At 52.6% G+C, this 21,516-nt stretch overlaps 1 protein-coding gene across 2 annotated transcripts in view; it reads right to left on the bottom strand.

Moving 5' to 3' along the window:
* Positions 1–10,020, bottom strand: part of ADAMTS17 (ADAM metallopeptidase with thrombospondin type 1 motif 17) — a 188,851-nt gene extending 178,831 nt beyond the window's left edge. For both annotated transcript variants that reach the window (XM_036012953.1, XM_028502431.2), the window contains exons 1-3: positions 9,846–10,020; positions 9,078–9,442; positions 904–1,069 (exon numbers count right to left, since the gene is read on the bottom strand). In XM_036012953.1, coding sequence (XP_035868846.1) covers positions 904–1,069; positions 9,078–9,442; positions 9,846–9,924 — 610 coding nt within the window. In that variant the 5' untranslated portion in view covers positions 9,925–10,020. The remainder of the gene's footprint in view (positions 1–903; positions 1,070–9,077; positions 9,443–9,845) is intronic.
* Positions 10,021–21,516: the final 11,496 nt, after the last annotated feature.

Raw genomic sequence — 21,516 nt, 5'->3', positions numbered from 1 at the left:
CAGCCACAGGGTCCCACGGTCCCCAGGTGGGCAGCGGGATGTCTGTCTTCACCAGGGGACACTCGCAGACAGACGGGCGGTGACGTGGCACCGTGCAATGTTCCTAGACACCCAACAGATTGTCCTCAGGCTGCTCAGACACAGCACGGAATGCAAGAACACTGGGTTCTCACTCCAAGATGCTTATTCATTCAATTACCCGTACAAACGCCCATGTCCCACTGCAGACCAATCAGATAGGGACACTAGGGGCTGACCTCAGTGGGTGGCATTTTTCAAAGCTATTGGTTCTCGCACTGCAGCACGGTCAGATTTACCTGGACAGCCCAGGAAGGCACTGATGGCCGGGCCTGCCCCATTGTTTCTGATGGGGAGGGTGGCACACGTGCTGGGCTGAGAACAGGTTTCTGGGTGACGTCAATACTGCTGGCCCAGAGGCCACACTGCCAGCACCACCTCTCCCTGGGTCCCCAGGCGACTCTAATTCACACTGCCAGGATGCAGGACCACTGCCTTGGGAAACTGAGCCCCAGCGAGGGCGCCAAGGGGAGGAATTCTCTCCCTAGCCGCACACCAACCTGGGGCCCGACAACAACAGGCCATCGAGGTGTTCGGGCCTCGGCTGGCTCTCGTTCCATAACACGGAGACAGCGCATTCACAAGACCCTGGACTCCTTTCAGAAATGCCTTTTTTCAAAGGGCTGCTACAAGCAAGGCGCCGATGCTCATCCAGACAGAAAGGAGGAGGAAAGGGCCTTGAGGGAGTTAAGGAAACACTTTCAAATTACAGGGGGAAGTGAATTCTTGCTAACGTGACTTTGGTGCATTTGGGGACACACCAGTGGGGTGGCCGGGGGGGCATGCCACTGTGCCAAACGGGCGTGTGCTATTTCCCAGACTCACCTGTGAGAACCTGGCACAGCTGCCCAGGTACCAGGGCCTCGGCGGCGGGGCTGGACGTCGAGGGCCATCTGCGCCTGACCAGGTGCTCTCGTCCGCTGGGCGAGCCCTGGGAGTTGTTCAGGGGCTGGATGAGCACCCGCTCCTGCCCCAGCTGGATGAGGCCGACCTGCCCGGAAGAAGGAAGACGGGGTGTTGGTCACCTTCACACACATACACACACACACCCACAACCCCAGCAGCCCACGGGGGGCAATGCTACCCTGCTACAGCCTGGTTCCCACATCTGGGCCTTTTCTTTGCAGGCTGCCCCCATGGACGGAGCCCGAGAAGGCACTTTTGTGTGGCTGGAAGCATCCCAGCAGCAGAAACATGGGGGATGGGGCGTGAGGTGTGGAGGGGTCCAGTGATACATGCAACAGGTTTTCTTTCCTTTAAAGATGCATTTATTAATAAAAACAAACTTCATGTTTACAATAATTTTTTAAAATCATCCCCTAAAAGCCTAACTGAATAGGCAACCCCAAATGTGTAGGGACTGAATGACAATTATATCCTTAATGAGAAAATGCACATCTCCCTGGGGATATTTAGAATTAAATAGGATGGATGCCCTGGCTGGTGTGGTTCAGTGGACTGAGAGCCAGCCTGAGAACCAGAGGGCTATGGGTTCAATTCCCAGTCAGGGCATATGCCTGGGCTGTGGGCCGGGTCACCAGTAGGGAGCATGTGAGAAGCAACCACACATTGATGTTTCTCTCCCTCTCCTCCCCTCCTCTCTCTAAAAATAAATAAATAAAATCTTAAAAAGAAAAAAATAAAGAGAGAATGGAATCAGTCAGACCTGTATGATCACTAGCTCTATAAGGGATCTGGACATTTTTTCCCAAGAACTTGCAGCATTTGAGAGAACTTAGCAAAGTATGGGTTGGATCTGCAATTCTAATTTAAAGTGCATTGTGATCTAGACTTGTGACTTTAAAGTCTTCCTAGGTTTATAAGCAGCACTAGAATGTATAAGAGAACTCAGAAGACTCCCCATGTTTGTGAGCCTAACTTATTTAGGTTTATAAGAATCACTGAAGTGCTTGCAAAGGGTATGTTTTTTAATCCAACAAAGACTTTGAAAGTAAAGTTGAATGTGTTAAATTTCTAAATACAGTCTGAAGGGTTTAAAAGAGGTTGATCACCAAATTTATAAAGGGGGGCCAAATATTACCCAAAGCCCCCTTAGAAGGGATTGCAAAAAGTTGCTAGATGACAGACAGAAAGTGCCTTGTCAATGGAATGACAGATTGGAGAACTAGGACTTGTGATTGGTCACTTTCATAGAAGGAATACTGACTCTAAGATACACATACATACACAGAGTGCAGAGAACTATCAGCCTCACTTGGAAGCAATGCTCCTTCCCCAGGACTCTTGCTGCTACTTCCCCTTCTGATTAGGGGTCAGTGGGACCAGGCAACCCCCCCACAAGGAACCGGAGGGCTAGGGGAGGGCCGGTGTTGGCACCCTGGGCTGCGCGTCCATGCCCCCCAAGAGGGTTGAAGGTTAGGACTGCCTTTGCTAGCAGATTCAGTAGACCAGGTGGATCGGTCCTAGGCTGTTACAAACATCCTTTCTTCTCCTATCTCCCATCATGATCCTCTAAAAGCCACGACACCCTAAACCAGCAGTCTTCATACTCCAGTGCATATCAAAATCGCCTGGAGGTACATGCTGGTCTAACAGGTCCCACGGGAGAGTGGTGCTGCGGTCTGCCACCACAACACAGCAATCCCCCAGTGTTGAGTAGAGAATTCACTGAAGCCAAATCACACAGGTCCCTCCACCTTTCAAAATGATGCATTGATACCAGGCCTCTCTGATAAAGTCCATCAGGTCACCCAACAAGATCACCTCCCACCTTCGATCCTCAACGCAGGGTGAGACCATCCTGACTGCTCTAAGCAAACTGCAAGGTTTCCAATCCATCAGAAGGTCTGCCAACAACAACTCGGAGATTTTACTGCCCTAATAAAACTCTTCCAGTGGCACCGCCCGCCCTGCAGGAAAGCGCAGCCTCGCCCTCTCCCCTGAAGTCACAACTTGACCGTGTTAGACACTCGGATGCTTTGGAGAGACATGAGTGGGTTTGGCCCGGAGGAGCCCCATGTGTCCTGGAGGAGGCACTCAGCTCTAACAAGGGGCCCAACTGCCTGAAATGCTCGGGGTGCTGCAGGTCAAATGACCCCTTGGGTCTAGCACTTTCAAAGCCAGCGACCATTGGTTCGGCCTAGTGTTTATATTCATAAGCTGCAGTGCAAAAGGCCAGTTAGCAGGTAATTCTAATGGAACGCAATATATATATAGGGAGAATCTCCCCTTGGTGAGAAATCCTGCTAGCACACAGTCTAGCCCCTGCGGCGGGGGGGAGTGCTTTAGAAGGTCTTGCTTGGAAGAACCCACACCTCCAGCCTCCAAATGCCACCCTCCTCCAGGAAGCCCCCTCGGCTATCACCAGAGACTCCCTAGTCAACAGCCAGGAAGGCTCCTCGTTGCCTCTAGACCAGTGAGCCTCAAAATGCAGCACCTGGGAACCTGCTAGAAATCCCAGCTCTCAGGCCAGAGTGGGGCCTAGCCGCTGTGTAACAACTCCTCTGGGAAGCTCTGATGCCCGTGGCTAATTGAGAACCACACCCCTAGGATAAACTCTCAAGGCCTTAGGTTGGCTCCCTGGGCCCCTCCCCGCCTGATCCACACACCTGTCCATTCTATTCATCTCCCACCATCTCCTAAAACAGTCACCTCCCACCGCTACCCCACAGCCAACTCACTGAGCTCTTCTCTCAGGAAGGTCCTCGCCTGTCACCCCTCCCCTCAGAACCTGAGACCCACTCCCTTCAGCCCCCATCTCTCTGCCGCCCCCAGCCACCCTGCAGGCCCCACTGCGCCTTCATTCCCACGCAAATCTGGGCTGCCCCTGACCCTGCATTTATTTCTCTTTGAGGCTTGATGGGAGCCTACCACAGTGTCCTGCCCACGGCAGGTGTGTGACAATGACCTGGTCAACAGCGCTGACTGACTGGTTGATTTATAACTGGCAAGTCTGGGAACCACCTGTGGGGCAAGAGGAGAGACGTCTTTTTAATGCATTAACATGCCAGCTCTCATTTAATGATTTCACAGACTTCCTCTGTTTCATTCTATCCACAGCCACGCATGGCCAATATCATTCACCCACTGCCCTTGCCCCACAGGGCTGCAGGCGGCGGGCGGGGGTTCCCAGGCGCGAAAGGACTCACTCGCTCAAGGATTGCAGCCCGAACGGCCGTGCAGCCTCATTTCCTAAAGAACGAGAGCGTGACCGTGCATCCGCGTGCAGAAGCGTGCACTGGGAAAGGTTAACCAGTGGCTCCGCGTGGTTCCCTCCAATGTGCTGGCTGCAGAACCCTCTCCCGCCGGACACATCCAAGGTCAGGCAGCTGCAGCGCCTCGGAGTGCAGGAAACCAGCTCCAAGAATGCAATCAGTCTAACGTGTCTTCAGCTCATCATTCCATCCCAGACATCTTCAAAAAAAAAAATTGCTGCCGACGAAGCAAAAGTTCAAATGAGGAAATCTCGTCGTGTATCCTAGGTGACGGTCACGGGCAGCCTGACAGAATGTGGCCGTGAGGCCGTGTGAACCTCTTTCCAGAGAAGGTTGGCCGCCTTAGAATTCTCTGCTCCGAGTTCTTCCCCTCATGTTCCTCCGTGTCTCTGAATTTCACAACTGCCCTTTGCCACTTCCTTACTTTCTTTTGGCTCCACTCAATGGTTTCTTCCCACAAAGAACACACCGTGCATTTTCCAAATATCTTTACGCTGCACGTGAGAATATTAATTGATGAGTCACCTGGGACAACCCACCTGCCTGACACCTGCGTCAATGCCATGAAGTATGACAAGGTAGTGTGGTCTATTTGCTCCCTTCCACGTGGCCTCCACACCGTATCATTCCTGCCAAGATGAATCCCTCTTTTGCTGTATGTGACCAAGTAATGCGTTAAGAAGCTGTCAGTTTTATCATCAATCAAGAGCCTGAAAATTCTCTTCTAAAGGACAGATGGCAGCACCCCAGACCTGCCCCTCCATCGTAGTACTCATTTAAATGCAGGCTGTCCTCTTGAGGATGGGGCCCCCCAACTCTTCCTGCTCTGCCTCTGACCTCAGTGCCCTGCTGTTCTTGTTTGGACCACATTCCCCCCGCACCCAGGAACGGCGGGGTGGGGGAGCGGTGAGCATGGGCAAGAGCTCCCAAGCACGCTGGGAGGAAAAGCTATCAGAACCGTGAGTGCGAGAGCTAAACTACTGCCACCAAAATCCCCGCACGGCAGGCGGGGTGACCAGCCAGAGCCAGGCGGGCTGGGCCATCAGGCTGACCCCGGTGGCCTCAACCCTGGATGAGGGTTTTGTGCACACGGGAGCGCAAAACCTAAACCATGAACTGTGCGCGGCCGCCTAAGCGCCAGCTGTCTGTCCTCATTATCATTCTGACACACGGAACCGGAAGACACTCCTCTCCACCAAAAGCTTCCATTATTAACTCGCTCACCAAACATTCGCTGACAGCCTAGAATGTGCTGGGCATCAGCAAAGTTCCAGGTATGCAAAGCTGGTTAAAAACTGGTCACTGGCATCTTCTTTGTGGGGGAGAACAACTACTTAAGGAATAATTAATTATATGCCAGGTGGACAAAGGCATAGAGGAAAGGGGAGGAGTAAGAGAAGTGTCGGAAGGTGTCACAGCAAAGATGTCGCTGAGGGATCAGTAGAAATGCAACAGGCAGGGGAGGAGGGCACCCCGTGGGCCGTGGCTGTGACTCCAGAGAAAGCACGCTAGGAGCATCCCTGACCTCCTCTCTCTCTCCGGGTGGCCTGCCAAATGGGCACAGCTTCTGAACCTCCTGCAGCCCCCAGCTCCCAAGGTCTGGTCTCAACACCTCACACACAGCACGCCCGAGGCAGGCACAGCCTCAGCCCCAAAGGGGTGGACAGGTCCTGATGTGTGCACTCCCCAGAGTGTGCGGGTATCCGTCTGAGGCAGAAGAGCCACCATTCAGCTGACCAAACCCGCTGGGGTGGAAAACAGGCCCTTCCTTCGACCTCTTCAGGCAGACAGCACAGAGAGAGTCGTTTCAGACACCACCAACCCTTCTGCTCCTTGCAGTTCCAGCTCCACTGCCAGCTCGGGAGAAGCTCCTCCACCGGATTCCCACTCTGCTGCCATTCCACGATCTGGTCCTCTTCACGGGAAGCCGCTGACCAGACTCACGTCCATTACTTGGGGCAGGAAACACCATCCTCAGGTGCCCAAACATCACTGCTTGGAAATGACACAGTTCCAGACCCTCCTCTCGAACCTGACGTGAGAGCTAAGAGCTCTCTGAAATGTAAATGCCACGAAGCAGCATCGACAGAACAATATGCGTAAGCCTGCGGCCTCTGTAGGTCTGAAAAGTGCAACTTGCCCAGCTTTCCAAAATAAGAGATGCAGAGAGAGGAAATGCCACGGGCCCACGCCAGTGCCCACCAGCAAACACGGTAGATGGGGGGCAAATGGAGTGTGAGCCTTACTCTTCATGCCCCTAAACAAAGAAGTGAGGCTCTATTCTAATCACGTACCTTCTCTAAACATCTCTGGAGCCCGGCGGCCCTGTGGCGTCGCTGCAGCAGGGAGCAGAGCCTGCATTGCCCTGCCTCTGCCCTCGACACTCTCCACTGAGCTGTGGAGAGGACGCTAGATGTGGCAGGATTTAACGGATGCTCAACAGCAGAATAGAGTTTTACTGAGCTCAGCAGCCACGTCCATCTGTTTATTTACTGTCTGTGGCTGCTGCCTCACGAAAATGGCAGTGTCGAGCAGTGGCGACAGAGAGCATCTGGCCCTCAAAGCCTGGGGTATTTACTGTTTGGACTTTTAAAGACTAAGTGTGCTCTGCATGACTCTCTGGCTACATAAGGAGGCTTTGTGATGCCACCATCTGTGGCCACCAAAAATTATCTCCATGACGTTGCCTGTCTCTCACGCCTTGTAGCCACGCCTGTCCTGACACACGCCACAGGCACGCACTCCCCACCCCCCCACACCCCCACCCCCCATCTCCACCTCACGATGCTTCAGCCATGGTCAAGAGTGACGAACACACGCCCACCCACCTGAACTGTCTCAAGCACATCTGAGAATCAACATGCAAGCAGTGTGGAGTGCGACGCAAACTTAGTTAGCCTACTTCCCTGTTCTTTCTCTTCTCTGGGCGTTCCGGGACCACCTTGCACCTAAGAGGTCTGCTCCAAGTCACCAGGCTATCTCTTCCCTCCTGCCTTCAGCCAGTGTGCTTGGGAGGAAGGGTCTAACGTCCAGCATCCCGTTCACACGAACGGTATGAACAAGGCAGACTAAACAACAGAAGTGTCTGCTCCGGCAGGAATTTAGAATCTCCTAGTCTTAGAGGTCCACCCGCAGCTGGCACAGCCGAACTCAGCCTCTTGGCCGAGTTCCTTTATCTAAAGCACAGCGCCCCCACATGGTGCCGAAGGGAAGGACACTCCCCACAGCCTGGAGGAGAACTGAAGTGAACCCTCCCTGCTCGCATGCCATCTGTGAGTGGGCCCAGCACTCACTCTGTGGGGATTTAAATCAATGTTATCCAGATTTCCACCCTCAGCTCCTTCACAGATAGCTGCTCGCTGGAAACTTTACACCAAGAAGTATAAACTCTGACCTCTACAGAAACTCACTAAACCGCAGCAAATGGGATTCAGATGTTTCCATGTACAGTACAGTGATGTGACCTAGACTTTTAAACACTTTGGCAAAAACAGCAAAAATGATGTGGGCCTTCCAGTCCCTCCCAGAACATGATACAGCCTTGACCCGAGTCCTACAGCGATCCGAGCCTTTCTCACTCCAACTGAAGCCTGTTCATTGCCCACGGCGGCCCACATGGTCTGCCCCCTCCACGGGCCATTATCCTCGTCTAACCAAAGAAACCAGTTTCTCCCCTCTGAGCGACAGCAGATCACATTCCGACCGGGACGCAGGGAAGTCCTAAAAGGGGGACACTGGTGAAGGCCAGTCCTAGGACATGACCCCCGGGGTCCCCGACATTGCTCAGAAGAAAACAGAAGTCTCACATGAAAACCTGCACCCCCAGGCTTTCTGGCTCTGTTGCAAGTTCTAGGAGACTAGTTGCAGCCCAGGTGGGGAAGGGCTGGGGAATTCTAGCTGGTGCAACCAGATAGGGTAGAGGTGGGGGGAGCAGTCTCTTGTGCCTGGAAAGGACAGGCACAAAAGGGTACCAGAAACTGCTTCCCCAGCAGCCGGTCCTGACAGTTGATAGAGAAACAACTGCGCGTTTTATGCCCTCGGCCTCTACCAGGCTTTGCTGCAGGAGACCCATCTGCTAGCCATGTGGGCTCCTCCAGGCACCACGGGGAAGCTGAGAAGCATTTGGCCGGGCATCAGTGTATCCCAGTGATCGCTGTGAGTGGAAGCAGGGCAGAGGTGCACGGAACTCCCCCTGCCCCTCGGAGCACCTGCCACAGGTGCCGCACATGCAGCAGGGCAGGGTCTTGGGGACAGAGGAAGAGCTGCTGCCACAGCAAGGGATCTCCTGGGGACAGGGAGGATCTTATCACCAAGGTAAGCACCCCTCGGGCCTGGCGCAGGGTGGGCGCCACACAAATGCCTACGTGTAGCATAAGGGAACAAGGACAGGTACACCCTCCCTGTCCTGGTCCTCACGATTCAACTAATTCGGGAGGTTAGTGGCCTGCCAGCAAAGTGCTTCAAAAGTCCTTTTCCAGGGACAGAGGGGTCCAAAAGGACAAAAGGACGGCGAATGCCCACCACTCCATCCCCGCACCCAAGAAGAGGTGAGATATACACACACGCAGGTGTTCCCCAAGACATGCACACATACACACCTGTGCAGGTGCAAACGCTGTATTGTCTGCATTGGGTGAAGTGCGCCTCTCAGCCTAGGGGCCTGACAGGTAGGGCTGGACCTGCGCTCCCCAGGGCAGGTAGAGCAGCCCAGAAGTCTGAAATTCCCATCGAGGTGCTCCCACCCACATCCCAGCCCTCCTCGGGGGACCACCCCCTGCGCCGCGACAGACCGACAAGCAGACCCGGAGGGGGCGCAGGCAGTACCAGGCCGCCGGCGGCGCCGCAGGTGCTGATCGAGACCAGGGAGCCTGGGTGGCCGAGCACACTGCCGGAGTAGAAACACAGCTCAGTGGGGCGTCCGCGGCGCCCGGACGTGCCCGCCTCCTCCACCTCGAAGCCACGGGACAGGAAGCGCAGGTCGCGGCGCAGTTGCAGGTAGAGGTCGCGCCCAAAGGCCGGCAGGTGCAGCAGCAGAGCGCGCTCGCCGGGCGGGGGGCGCGCGGGGGGCGCACGGGGGCGACGCCGTCTTCGGGGACCGGGGATGCCGGACAGCGGAGGCAGGTGCACGTCGTCGGGTCGCACCCGCCGCGGGAGCACAACTTCCACGTCGGCCGCAGCGTCGCCGACAGCTGAGGGGAGAGATGAGACGCGTCAGCGCCGTGGGGCCCTCCCGGCCGCCCGGCCTCCAGCCGGCCGCCCGCTGCGCGCGGGTCCAGCGCTGGGCACACCGCGCCACCGGCGGGACAACGCGGCCCGGAGCCGGAGCTATCATGCCTTCCCTCGCTCCGGCATCTCCGTGCCCGCCAGCGCCTCCGCCCGGGCCCGACCACCCGGGGAAGCTCTCCAGCGCGGCCGCCCGGCTCGGAGCCCCGTCCCGCGGCTGCGGCCTGCGCCTCCTCGGCCCCGGGCACTGTCAGCCATCCGCCTCCGGAGCCGGGCTGCGCGGGCAGACAGAGGATGCCTCAGCAGGACAGAAGCAAGGTGATCGCGAGAGGCACCCGCGAAGAAGATCCGCGGGAGAGGGAGCGCTACCTGTGCCCGGGTCCAGTCCCCAAACCAGCAGCAGCAGCAAGGGCAGGACGAAAGGAGGCAGCAGGGCGCCGTCACACATGGTACTTGGGAGGAGCAGCCCCCCGGACAGTCGCGGCGGAGCTAGAGCGCGCGAGGCGGCGGCGCCAGCCGTAGTGAAACCCTCCTCCTGCCTTTGGAAAAAGTAATTAGCGCTGCGGACAAACCCAACGTGGTAAACCCCAAGCCCCGCCTTCTCCTCGAAGAGCAGGAGACGATTGGACTCTTGCTTTCCCCTGCCCCGCCTCCCCCCTCCCTATTGGCTAGAACGGGTCAAAACCAGGGTGCGTAGTTAGGTTGTAAGCACTTTCTTACACGTGGTTTCTGCGCAGAGGCGGGTATCCGACACCAGGTGGCGCGCGACCCCGGAGGACCCAGGAGGACACCTTGGGAGAACACCGGGCGGACTGATCTTCAGAATTTATGCTCATTTTTGAGGTCCTCTGAGCCTGCTGCCTAGCTGCACAAAAAGACAGGAAATCGTCCTGGCCAACCGTTTTATCCATAGAAACATATTCTCTGCACCTAAACTAAAACTAATTTTGGTTGTTTGAAGCCGGGCACTTTCCTGCACACCTGTGTTTGCACCCGATGGATGGCTATATCCAATACAGCAGTATTCATCCAAAGCCTTCACACCTCCTGTCGTCTTCATCCTCACAGAAGCCCAAGAAACGGGTGTGATCACACCCTCTTACAGGCTGAGAAACTGAGGGAGAGCTTAAGGAGCTTGTTGAGTTACCCAGCGAGTTACCGTGAGAGGATGAACTAGAATTTGTGGTCCTGACTTCCAGCCCGGAGCTGCTCGCTAGGCACAGCAGGAGCACTTAAAGGAGGGCAGGGAGGAATATTAGCTGGGTTTTACCAGTAAAACCAGGGTTTTACTGGTTACAAAGCTGGGGCACAAAGTGGCAAAGCCTGAACTGGAACCCAAGTCTTCTAGCATCAAAATTAGTTCATTGCCCCCCACCCCAGACTAGCACTGAGGTCCACATGAAAGGTGATTCTTTTAGCTTCCTTGGGCCATCTTGTAAAAAAAAAAAAAAAAAAAAAAAAAAAGATCATAGCGTAGCTGTTCCTGGGTCCCTCCCCTCCCTTCCCTGTCCTGCCTGTTTTGTGCTTTCTCAAAGCAGAGAGGTCACACCACTACTACCGGGCTCTGCTTGGGGGCTCTCGGAATTGACCACAGAATTCTCATCAGAAGGAATCCAGGAGGGAACATTGGGCAGCTTCCACGACGTTTAATCAAACCAGGGAGTGGATGGTGTCACTGATTCTCAGTGAAGCCCACCACCCTCGCTACTGCAAACTAGATGCTGCGTGTGTCCCCGGTGGTACTGTTGGTGAGAGCATTTGCTGCCCTCCATGGGTGCTGCCCGCTGCTAGGCACCTGCAGCTCCTGGAGGCCTCAGCACGTCTCCTGCTCATGGCCAGGCCTGGGGCTTCTTTCCTCTCGCCTGACAGCAGCCTCAGCCACATGAAGGCTCAGCAGCACCTTCTGGTGGCCCAAGAAATCATGATGAGCTTTTTGGTGTAGTTTTGTTGGCAACAGAGCCACCTCAGAGGCCTGCCCCCGAAAGCCAGGGAGCAGCAGCCACACTGCCTCCCAAGAGCAATTCCTTCCACCCTCGGAGTCAGCCTGAAGTCGTCACCGTCCACCTAACAGACGCATAAGTCAGTCCGCAGGGGTATGCGAACTAAAGCAACAGCGAGATACCATTTTGCCCCCCTAGACTGGGCAAAACGAAAGAGCTTAGAAATGTCACAACTTCAGAGAGGACACTCTTCTGTACATGGGTGGGAGTAGAAACTGGCGCAGCCACTTGGAAGAGCAATTGGGTGAACTGCAGTAAAATTAAAAACGCACACGCCCAGCAACTCTGTAATTCCCCCTCCGGTTCGCTGCCATGGAGAAACGCTGGCAAGCGTGCAGGAACGGTCACTGCAGCACACTGTCCAGAGCACAGAAACCTCTCAAAGACCTGAATGCCCATCACGAGATAAATGGCTAACGGAACACCAGGCATCAAGAAAAGAAATGGAGTAATCTCAAATTCGTAACAACTTGGGGAGACCTCCAAGACTGGTGGCTGTCCATTTTTTTTTTAATTGAATCGCAAAACGATAAATATTAAAGGACAATACTTGGGTGAATGCACAATGCTAAAGAATTTGGATGATAGAAACCACAGGGCAAAGTCTGAAAGGATACAAACCAAGCATTTTTAAGGTGTCGTGTTCTTTTTATAGTTAAATTGCATGAAAGGATGCTTTGTCAGGGTTCAGCCAGGATAATGGATACCATTTTACAGGGGTGAGAGAAAGTAGGCTTACAGTTGGTGAGCACATGAAACAGAGTTTATTCTTGTCTAATTACTTATAAGGATTGTATTATTTATTTGTATTATTTGTCTTGTTATTGTTATTGTTATTATTTCCTATCCTTACTTGTGATTCCCCTTTTAGGCAATGGTGGCTGGTCATTTAACGTGCTTTGGCCCACCCCTGTAAGTGTCTCCAGCAGAGGGTGTTTAACACAGGGAAGTGCTTATCAAGGTTGGGAAGGGTGGAGAGAGTAAGTTCAGTGGCTGCCCGTTGCCCCTGTCCCTGGGGTGCATTTTAGCCCCAGGGGCCTGTGCCTGTCACTGTACTACTGCAGCCACTGTATAGTTGGCTGTGGATCTCCCAGAAGTGTGACCTTGACCAGGACCTTGTATGACCTTGACCAGGACCCCCTGCCCACTGTCACACCAGCCACTTCCAATACCTGCTGCCTTGGACCCACACCTCCTCCCCTTGCCATCTGTTCTCCTGCCAGAACCTAACAGAAAGCCTAAGAAAAATGTGAGGGAGTCAGAGCAGGTAGGTTGCAGACTTTCAGTTCCAACAAGAAAATGCAGAATGCAGAAGTGGGCATGTGGGGCTAGGAAACAGACCCTCTAAGTAGAGGTCTTAGTCTGGCCCAAAGGAGTCTGAATTCTCTTTGCATCTCGTCATTGTGTCCATGGGTTACCTCTAAAAGTTTAAGCATCCCTCTCAGCATCATCTATTGGCTCACTGCAATCCCTTTCACTACTTTATTGGAGTTTTTCAGAGAAAGGGAAAAGAAAAACTGGAGTTCATATGAAACCACAAGAGAAACCCAAATAGTCAAAGCAATCTTGAGAAAGAACAACAAAGATGGAAGTATCACACTTTCTGATTTTGAACTATACTACAAAGCTATAGTGATCAGAACAGTAGGATACGGCATGAAAACAGGCACACAAACCAATGGAACAGAATTAAGAACCCAGAAAGAAACCCATGCCTATAGGGTCAACTAATATTTTGACAAGGGAGACAAGAAGTACTCAAGGGGAAAAGCCAGTTGCTTCAAAAATGGTAAGGAGAAAACTGGATAACCACATGCAAAATAATAAAAATGGACCCCTATCTTATGCCACTCTCATACACAGACACACACGCACACCCACACAAAACACACACACACACACACACATAACTCAAGATGGATTAAAGACCTAAAGGTGAGACCTGAAACTGTAAAACTCCTAGAAGAAAACACAGGGGGGAAAGCCCCTTGACATTGGCCTTGGCAATGATTTTTTGGATGACACCAAAAACACAAACCACAAAGCAAAATAAACAAGTGGGATGACCTTAAATCTAAACGCTTCTGCACAGCAAAACAAACAGTGAACAAAATCAAACGGCAACGTGCCGAGTGGTAGAAATTATTTTTGATCCACATATCTGATAAGCGGTTAATATCCAAAATACATAAGGAACTCATGTCAGTCCATTAAAAACACACCCCAACATGGACATGGACACAAAAAATCCAGTCTAAAAATGTGCAAAGGACCTGAATAGACTTTTTTTTAGAGAAGGTATACGAATGATTGACAGGTACATGCAAAGGTGCTCAACTACAAATCCTCAGAGAAACGCACATCAGAACCACAATGAGATCCCACCTCACACCTGTCAGGATGGCGAGCGTCAGAAAGACAAGAATTACCAAGTGTTGGTGAGGGTGCGGAGTAAAGGGGACCGTTGTGCACTGTTGGAAGGGACGTGTGAAATGACATAGCCACTATGGAAAATAGTGTGGAGGAGGTTCCTCAAAAAGTACTAATAGAATTGCCACAGGGTCCGCCAATCCCACTTCTGGGTGTACGTCGGAAGACACCATGTTAAGTGAAATAAGTCACTCACAGAAAGACAAATGCTGAATGATTTCTCTTATGCGAGGTAACTGGAGTAGTGAAATTCCTAGAGACAGAGGGTGGGATGGTGATAAATAGGGGCTGGGGGAGGGGACAGGGAGTTAGTGTTGAATGGGGACCGGGTTTCAGTTTGGGAAGGCGAAACAGTTCTGAAGGCGGATGGTGGCAATAGTTGCCCAGCGATGTGCATTTACTTAATGCCACCGAACTGCACACTTAAAAATGGTTAAAATGGCACATTTTAGGTTATGTATGTGTCCCCAAAATAAAAAAACAAAACACAACACTTTAACGAGAAATCCCTATTTGCTCTCATTTCATGGCAGCATGTACAAATTGCCTTGTCTCGGTTTTTTGGAAGGGTGGGGCTTAGGCCCGCTTCACAGATGGAGGGGTCGGCGCTCAGGGGCAGAGGAGAAACAAGACACACCCACGGACCCAAGCCCTAGGCAGCAGCAGCACTGGAGGTCAGTGCGATGTGAGGGCCGCCCCCGGCAATTCCTCGTGCTCGCAGCTGACAGCACTCCTCGTTTACAGCGAGGCCGCCCGCTGTTTGTGGACAACGCTCATCTGGGGACGGTGATCCTTCCCACCGCGCTGCCAGGACTGACCCCGGCAGGTCAGTTGGTTACGCGCCTCTCCTGGACACGTCACACCCGAGGGCCCTGTCTGGACCTGCAAGCCATCATTCTGACCGTCACTCTTCTTGTGGCTGAAAGCAGATAGCCCCTAAAGCAGCACAGACTGGGCGGTATAAAGAGGACGGCAGGCGCTTAGGCCAAACTTGACCCCCACTTTAATTCCCCCACTCAGGGCTTTCTTGAGCTGGTGATTGTCAGGTAAAGCGCCTAGAACCATGTGTACACTTGACCCATTTGTAGGTACAAGAAGGCCCCACGCTATAAAGATCACTAGGCATTGGCCAGGGAGGGAGGTGAGGAGAGGAGAGGGGACCAGAGAGGAGCTTCCAGGTAACAACCTTCTCCTGGAGTGTTGGAGACTATGGGCACCTGGTTCGTGAGCCACCCAACCCTCCTCCTGGGCAGCCCAAGGCATGCTACATGCCCTCCAGCAGGGGGTGTCAGGCCCCAGTCCTGCTTTCCTGAACTGGAGCTGGTGTGAAATGCAAGCACCGGCTCGCTCTTGGCTCCAAAGCCCTGCTTTTTCTGATTTTTATTTCACCCTCTCCCTGTCGAGCCTGGAGCCGGGCCTGAAATGCAGCTACTCGGCCAGCACCCTAGTCCCCTGGATGAATCTTGCCAACCAACCTCTCCCTGGGGGGTCCTCATGTGGCTCTCTGCTTCCAGGGTGCTGGCTGGCAGGCTCCGCTCCCTTGTGAAGGGTACCCTAGCCCCCAAGGCCACTGCTGCCTGACTCTGGGAATAAATAGCCACGGTCTGGAAATTCCTGCCCACCCTGAAGATCAAGTCGAAGTTACAACTCCCCACACACTGATTTTTTAGTCTAGCTATTAGTCGTTCCATCAGGGTTTCTAATGAGGTAGCCCTAGCCCTACTCTTCCCCAACATCTTAATTCACCCCCTCCAAGGACTGTACCCCTGAGGAGTTGGCCTGCCTTCAAGCTGAGTGTCCACGGCTTTCCAATGTCCCTGTTGTTGAAAAGGCAGCTCTGTCTTCATGTCCCTTCTGCAGGGGGCTGGAGGTTCCCTCTGACAAAGGAGCTGGCAGCTCTCGTGCTTCTGAACGAGCAGGATGAGGGCTGGAGTGTGAGGCAGGAGCTCAGAGCTTCATCCCGACCAACCAACCAACACCTCTCTGCTAAGGGCAATTGAGAAAATGTATTTCTTGTCATTCTGCCTTTCCCCCCACTTACAGATTTCTCCCACCTCAGCATCGCCCCTCGGTGTTCCAGAGCCCTCTCTCTCTCCCAGTTCCTCTTTCTTCCCCTCAAAGAACGGAGCTGGTCTAACAAACTAGACTAGAACTGAATGCAAGTAGAGGCTGAAGAACAGAACCAACCCAAATTTATATTTGATCTCTGTAAATGCAAACAGGAATGGCCCACAGGGGCATAGTAAGGCTCGAGTGTTCAGTGTGCGGCACTGGACAACCACCTATAAACATGATGGTTTTGTAAAACATACCTGCTCATTAGGACCCTCCCCCTCTCCATGAAGTGGAACCTAATCTCTCTACCTAGAAAGTATGCTGGACGCACTGACTGGCTTCTAATAAATAGGATGCGTCAGCATTGAGGCATTATGATTTCCGAAGTTAGGACATTAAAAGAACACATTCCCTCCCTTCTCTCTCTCTCATTTGTTTGGGTAGAAACCATTAGCCACTGCACAAGGACACGTAAGCAGCTTTGTGGGAAAGCCTATGGGTGGAGAGTCCCTCACGCAAAGGAAACCAACTTGCTAGAACCAACTCACTAGCCAAGAGCACGCATCACTTTAGAAGCAGGTCTCCCAGACTCTGACCAGCCTTCAGATGACTGCAGCCTTGGATTCCACCCCATCCGGAGCAGAGATAAGCCATCCCCACAGAGCCCTGGCTGAATCCATGGGCCACAAAACCCAAGAGAATGTAAATCATAATGAGGTTTTTAAGACACGAAGTTTGGGGGCAATTGTTACACAGAAATAGCTAATGAATACAAATTCATAACGCATGCTAAAATGAATTCCAAGGTAGGTTCGAGATTTACATGAACACGTTTATTTGATGGTGGCAGGCAGGAGGGGGCCGTTGGGAGCTCAGTGCCCCCCTGAGGCCCCCTGCAGGCTGATCAGGGTGACTACATCCAGTGACTACATCCACAAGGACACCCAGACAGCTGGTTGGCCCCTGTGCATGGCCCCTCCACCAAGACTTGGCGCAGGCTCAGGGATGAGGCTGCTGCCTGGGGAGCAACGAGTTTGGAAGCTTGGATCCATGCCTGTGTGTGTTTGGCACCATAAGGGAACAACTCAGTATCCCAGGACCCAGAAGGTAAGCAGAAACACTAAAAATAATACCCAAACTGTTACACAAGAAGAAAACGTAATTATAATATGTGCTTGTCTCTGCAAAGAACCGTGTTTACATTGCCATCAAAATGCAAACACTGTGAGACGATTTTCAACTGTTTCAATCGAAGTTATCTCCTTTTCGAACTTGAACTTGATTTTGGCCTAGCAATTCAGACAACCCTTGGAAATGGAAACAGGGGTCTAGGAGAGTCCTGGTATGTCACAGGTACTGGATTATGTTTATTGGATAAATGAATAAAAGAAAGAAAACAGCTGGATAAAATCAGAGAGTTCTGAAGACTCCAAGATTTGGTGGGTGGTCAGAGAACACAAGGCATCAAAACCATCTCACTCCGTGGATTCATTTAGGGTCGTTCTTCCCCAGAATAATTTTGATTTACCAGGTTCATGTACATTTGATTTAAAAACACAAAAGGCCCACATGTCAGAAAGTTTCTCATGCTAGGTAGAAAGGGAAAGGATGAGGAAGACCTGTGTTACTTGAATAACATTGGGATATCTCCACAACAATCCATGGCTGGTGATCGAGGCCCAGCACCCAACACCCAGGGCACACAGCAGGCACTCAATAAATATTCACTAAATCATCAACAGTTTAAGGATTTCTCCCCTTTCTTCTTTTTTTTTTTTTAAAAAAACACTTCATTTATTTTTATAGAGGGAGAAGATAGAAAGAGAGGGGGAAAAACATCAATGTGTGGTTGCCTCTAGCACGCCCCCTACAGGGGACCTGGCCCACAACCAAAGCATGTGCCCTGATTGGGAATCGAAGCAGGGACCCTTTGGTTTGCAGGCCTACATGCAATCCACTGAGCTACACCAGCTAGGGCTCCCCTTTCTTATATATGTCACGCAGAACTTTCTTACAAGATTACTGGTAATTAAACTTTGAAATGCAAAGCTGGGCAGAGAGACTATAATCACATCTCCATAACCAGGTTATGTTTGTTCCAAACCTTTGGTTGCTGGTATCAGAAGTTCATGGAGCTCAAGTGAGCACCAAAGGACGTGTGTAGGACAAGGTATTTATTTAATAGTCTAAAAATCCACCATTGCAACTCACAATGCTAACAAGCTGAAGGAATTACGAAGGGTCAGGAGGCAACTTCTGGAGACACTGAATATATTCACTATATTGACTGCAAGTGCATACATGTCAAAACTTACCAAAACTTACCATGGCACGCTTTACATACAGGCAGTTTGTCACATATCGTATGTCAACTGTATCTCAATGAAGTTGTTGCAAAAGCAATGTCAAATTTAATAATTTTAAATTATTATGTCATAATTTAGCAATATGTTTACACCATGAAAGCTCGAAACTGCACTGTATTTTGAAGACAGCAAGTGGACTAGAGAGCCATATATTAAACATGTAGCCTGGATTCCTCTCTTGGGGAGTGGAGGATGGGGAATTAGGAGGAAAATAATAGGAGAGAACAAAAGAGAGCCTTGGGTGGCCCTACGATGGTGTCATGCAGTGTGAGTAAATCCCATCTAAGTCCAGCTAACACCCCTCCATCCTGGGGGCGGGCAGGGGAGGGGTGCCAGGGAAAGCTGGAGAGAAGAAAGGAGAGAAAAAGTATTGGAAAGAGGGAGGAGGAAAAAATAAAGGGGAGAGGAAGGGGGCGCAGGGACAGACACACACACCAAGCTGGATGATAAATGAACTCTGCAGAAACGACTCTCCAGCCCCGCTCTGCAAACACGCAGCTGGCTCGGGGCCAGGCAACGCCTGGGCTATCGAAGGGTGAAGTTACATGGTTATCAAATTCCCCCTCCCTGGAGCCTCTGGATGTGGTTGCCAAGAACAGAAGGGGGGAAATCCATCCATTTCTTTTCCTTTTTTTTTTCCCCCTTGGATCTGATTTCGTGGTTTCCTCACTTTATTTCTCTCTGGGGACCCTCAAGCCCCTGCTGCAGATGGGGTGGGACGTGGGAGTTACAGTGTTAGGGATCCACCAAGCTGCACACAAGCTCTGCAGGCTGGGGTGGACCCCGGGCCCCTGCTCAGGGCCACTGGCCAAGCCGGGTGTGCTGTGTCCCTGGCCCTCGACGTCCTTTTCTCCCCTTTCCTGACACAGCCAGAAGAAGGAGCTGGGGTGGCCCTGCACCCTTCCTGGGGTCCCAGCCCATCCAGCACCCTGGCATATGGGTGTGGGACAGGGGTGGGGTGCTCTGCCTGCACCCCTCTATTTGTTCAGGTCCCTCCCCCTGGCTCATCTTCTTTCCATCTTCCTGCCCAACTCACCCTGTTGGCTTCTCCAGGTCCTAAGAGAAGAAAGTTCACTTCCCAGGCCCCCCTGAAGCAGCCTGTCCAGGAGCATTTTTACTGCTTCCTTCCAGGACCAAGGCTATTGGGGTTGCCTGTTGGGGGTGTTGGGAGGGGGTGCAAAGGGGTGCCTGTGCACATGGGAGGCAGCAGGGGGCAGGCCTTGAACTTGGCTGGTGCTGGTGCTCGCTCTAGGAGGCATGGGTGAGCCCCACCCTTTCCAGTCTAGAAATATTTTATTATGATAAAACAAGGTTCCGGGAACCAAAGCGAAGGTCAAATGGGCAGGCAGCCAAACTCACATGGGGTTGTTCAGAGGGACTGAGGGAAGGAGCCACCAGCACATGGGGCTGTGGTCAGATTTCACCCCTGGGAAGAAGGGGTTGGGGGGGTAGTAGTCAGGGACTGGGGGTGGGTGGGTAGGGTCAGAAAAGAGCAGTGGAGGGGGAAACCCAGAAGGAGGCTAGAAACCGGTGGGAATGGAAGGGCAGTGGGGTGGGCAGGGTGCGAGAGATGTAGGGAGAGGCAGGTAATGGAGCAGTGGAAAGAGAACCTCTGCCCGCTCTGCTCAGAGACCTGCTGGCTCCTCCATAGCACCCCCAACCCCCATCCTACCTCCTTCTCACCCTCTGGTGCACGCTCTCTCTCACACACCCTTTTTGGTTTGCTCTGCTGTTCTCCCTCCCCCTAGGTCTCTTGTGTGTGCTTGCAGGCCCTCTCTGCCACACACACTCTCTCCGACCCCTGGCCTGGGCTGAGGGCGCAGTGCAGGTAGGTCCCATCATGGGTGCCTGGGTAGGCCGAGCTGACCCCTGCAAGAGACCTCAGACTCTCTGCCCTCAGCGGACACAGGCCAGGCATGTGCCTGAGAAGCTCTAATCAGAGTGACCGCACTGACCACTGGGATCTTGGACGTCCCTCCTGGACCCAAAGCCCATAATTTGACTTGGTTAAGTAAATTGTTCCAGGCTTTGTTTTTCTTTCAGAGGTAGGTGTAATGCGGTTGTTGGCGTGGCCTGTTTAATAGAGTCAGGAGTCTAAAAACCAGCCATCATCCGTCCTCTAAGCGGAGTGCCATCGCTGGGAGGGAGAAGGAGCTAACCAACCTGCCTGCCGTCAGCTGCCTGCCAGAATCCCCGCCTCTGCTGCCACCCAACTGCTAGACTGTCTCTACAGTCATTCCCAGTTTATAACAAAAAAGCGGCCCATGGTTAAGAGGAACCCACCAAGGCCCCAGGTCACAGAAAGTAGAGCCTCAATTCTTCCGAGCCCAGACCCCTCCTCACTCATTCTTACCTACTTTATTTTCCAACAGTAGAATGCACCGCAGGTACACAAAGGCACTTAAAAGGCGCATGTGTGTTTAGCAAGCACAGTCATGCACCGCTGAACAGCAGGGACACGTTCCGAGAAACACAACGTTGGGCGATTTTGCCCTGTGTGAATATTGCACCACGCACTCACAAGGGCCTGGATGGGACAGCCCGCTCTCGTAACTGCACGTGCTGTGCTTGCTGACGAGCGGCCGCGTGTAGGCTTGTTTGCACCAGCATCACCACAAACACGTGAGTCACATATTGTGCTACGGTGTTGTCATGGCTACGATGTCACCAAGAGGAATTTTTCTCCTCCTTGATAATCTGAGCAGACAGCTGTGGCATACTCGGTCTGCCACTGGCTGAAACATCGTTACATGGTGCACGGCTGTGACATTGAAGTGCATGCCCAGGGAACTATCGCCCAGGCTGAGGAAGAGAACAATGCGGGACCTGAGAACCTTCCCCTCACCTCTCGCTCCCCAGATGCATGAACCTCCTTCCCCACCAAGAGTCTGGACTCTTTGCCTGCATCTCGGACACTGCCTACCTAAGTTGATTTTGCAAAACTGAATGGCCGTGTCGCCCCTGTAAGGGGAGGAGAGAAGCTGAACAGGGTCCTTGAGTCACAGGTAGATCTCTACTCTCCTGAGAGGTTCTCAGGGGTCCTTTCCGGGAGGGCGTGAGAACAAGATCACGAGCATGTTCTGGAAACAGGGGTCTTCCCACGCTTGGCGTACCTGACCGGGTTCTGGTGTGGCCAGGGGTTGGTCTTCCCTCAGTGGAATGTAGAGAAGAGGATGCTTAATCGTCGCT

The sequence above is a fragment of the Phyllostomus discolor genome, chromosome 12 (genome assembly GCF_004126475.2).
Source record: "Phyllostomus discolor isolate MPI-MPIP mPhyDis1 chromosome 12, mPhyDis1.pri.v3, whole genome shotgun sequence".
Lineage (NCBI taxonomy): Eukaryota > Metazoa > Chordata > Mammalia > Chiroptera > Phyllostomidae > Phyllostomus > Phyllostomus discolor.
This window is presented reverse-complemented; position numbering and strand designations above follow the sequence as displayed.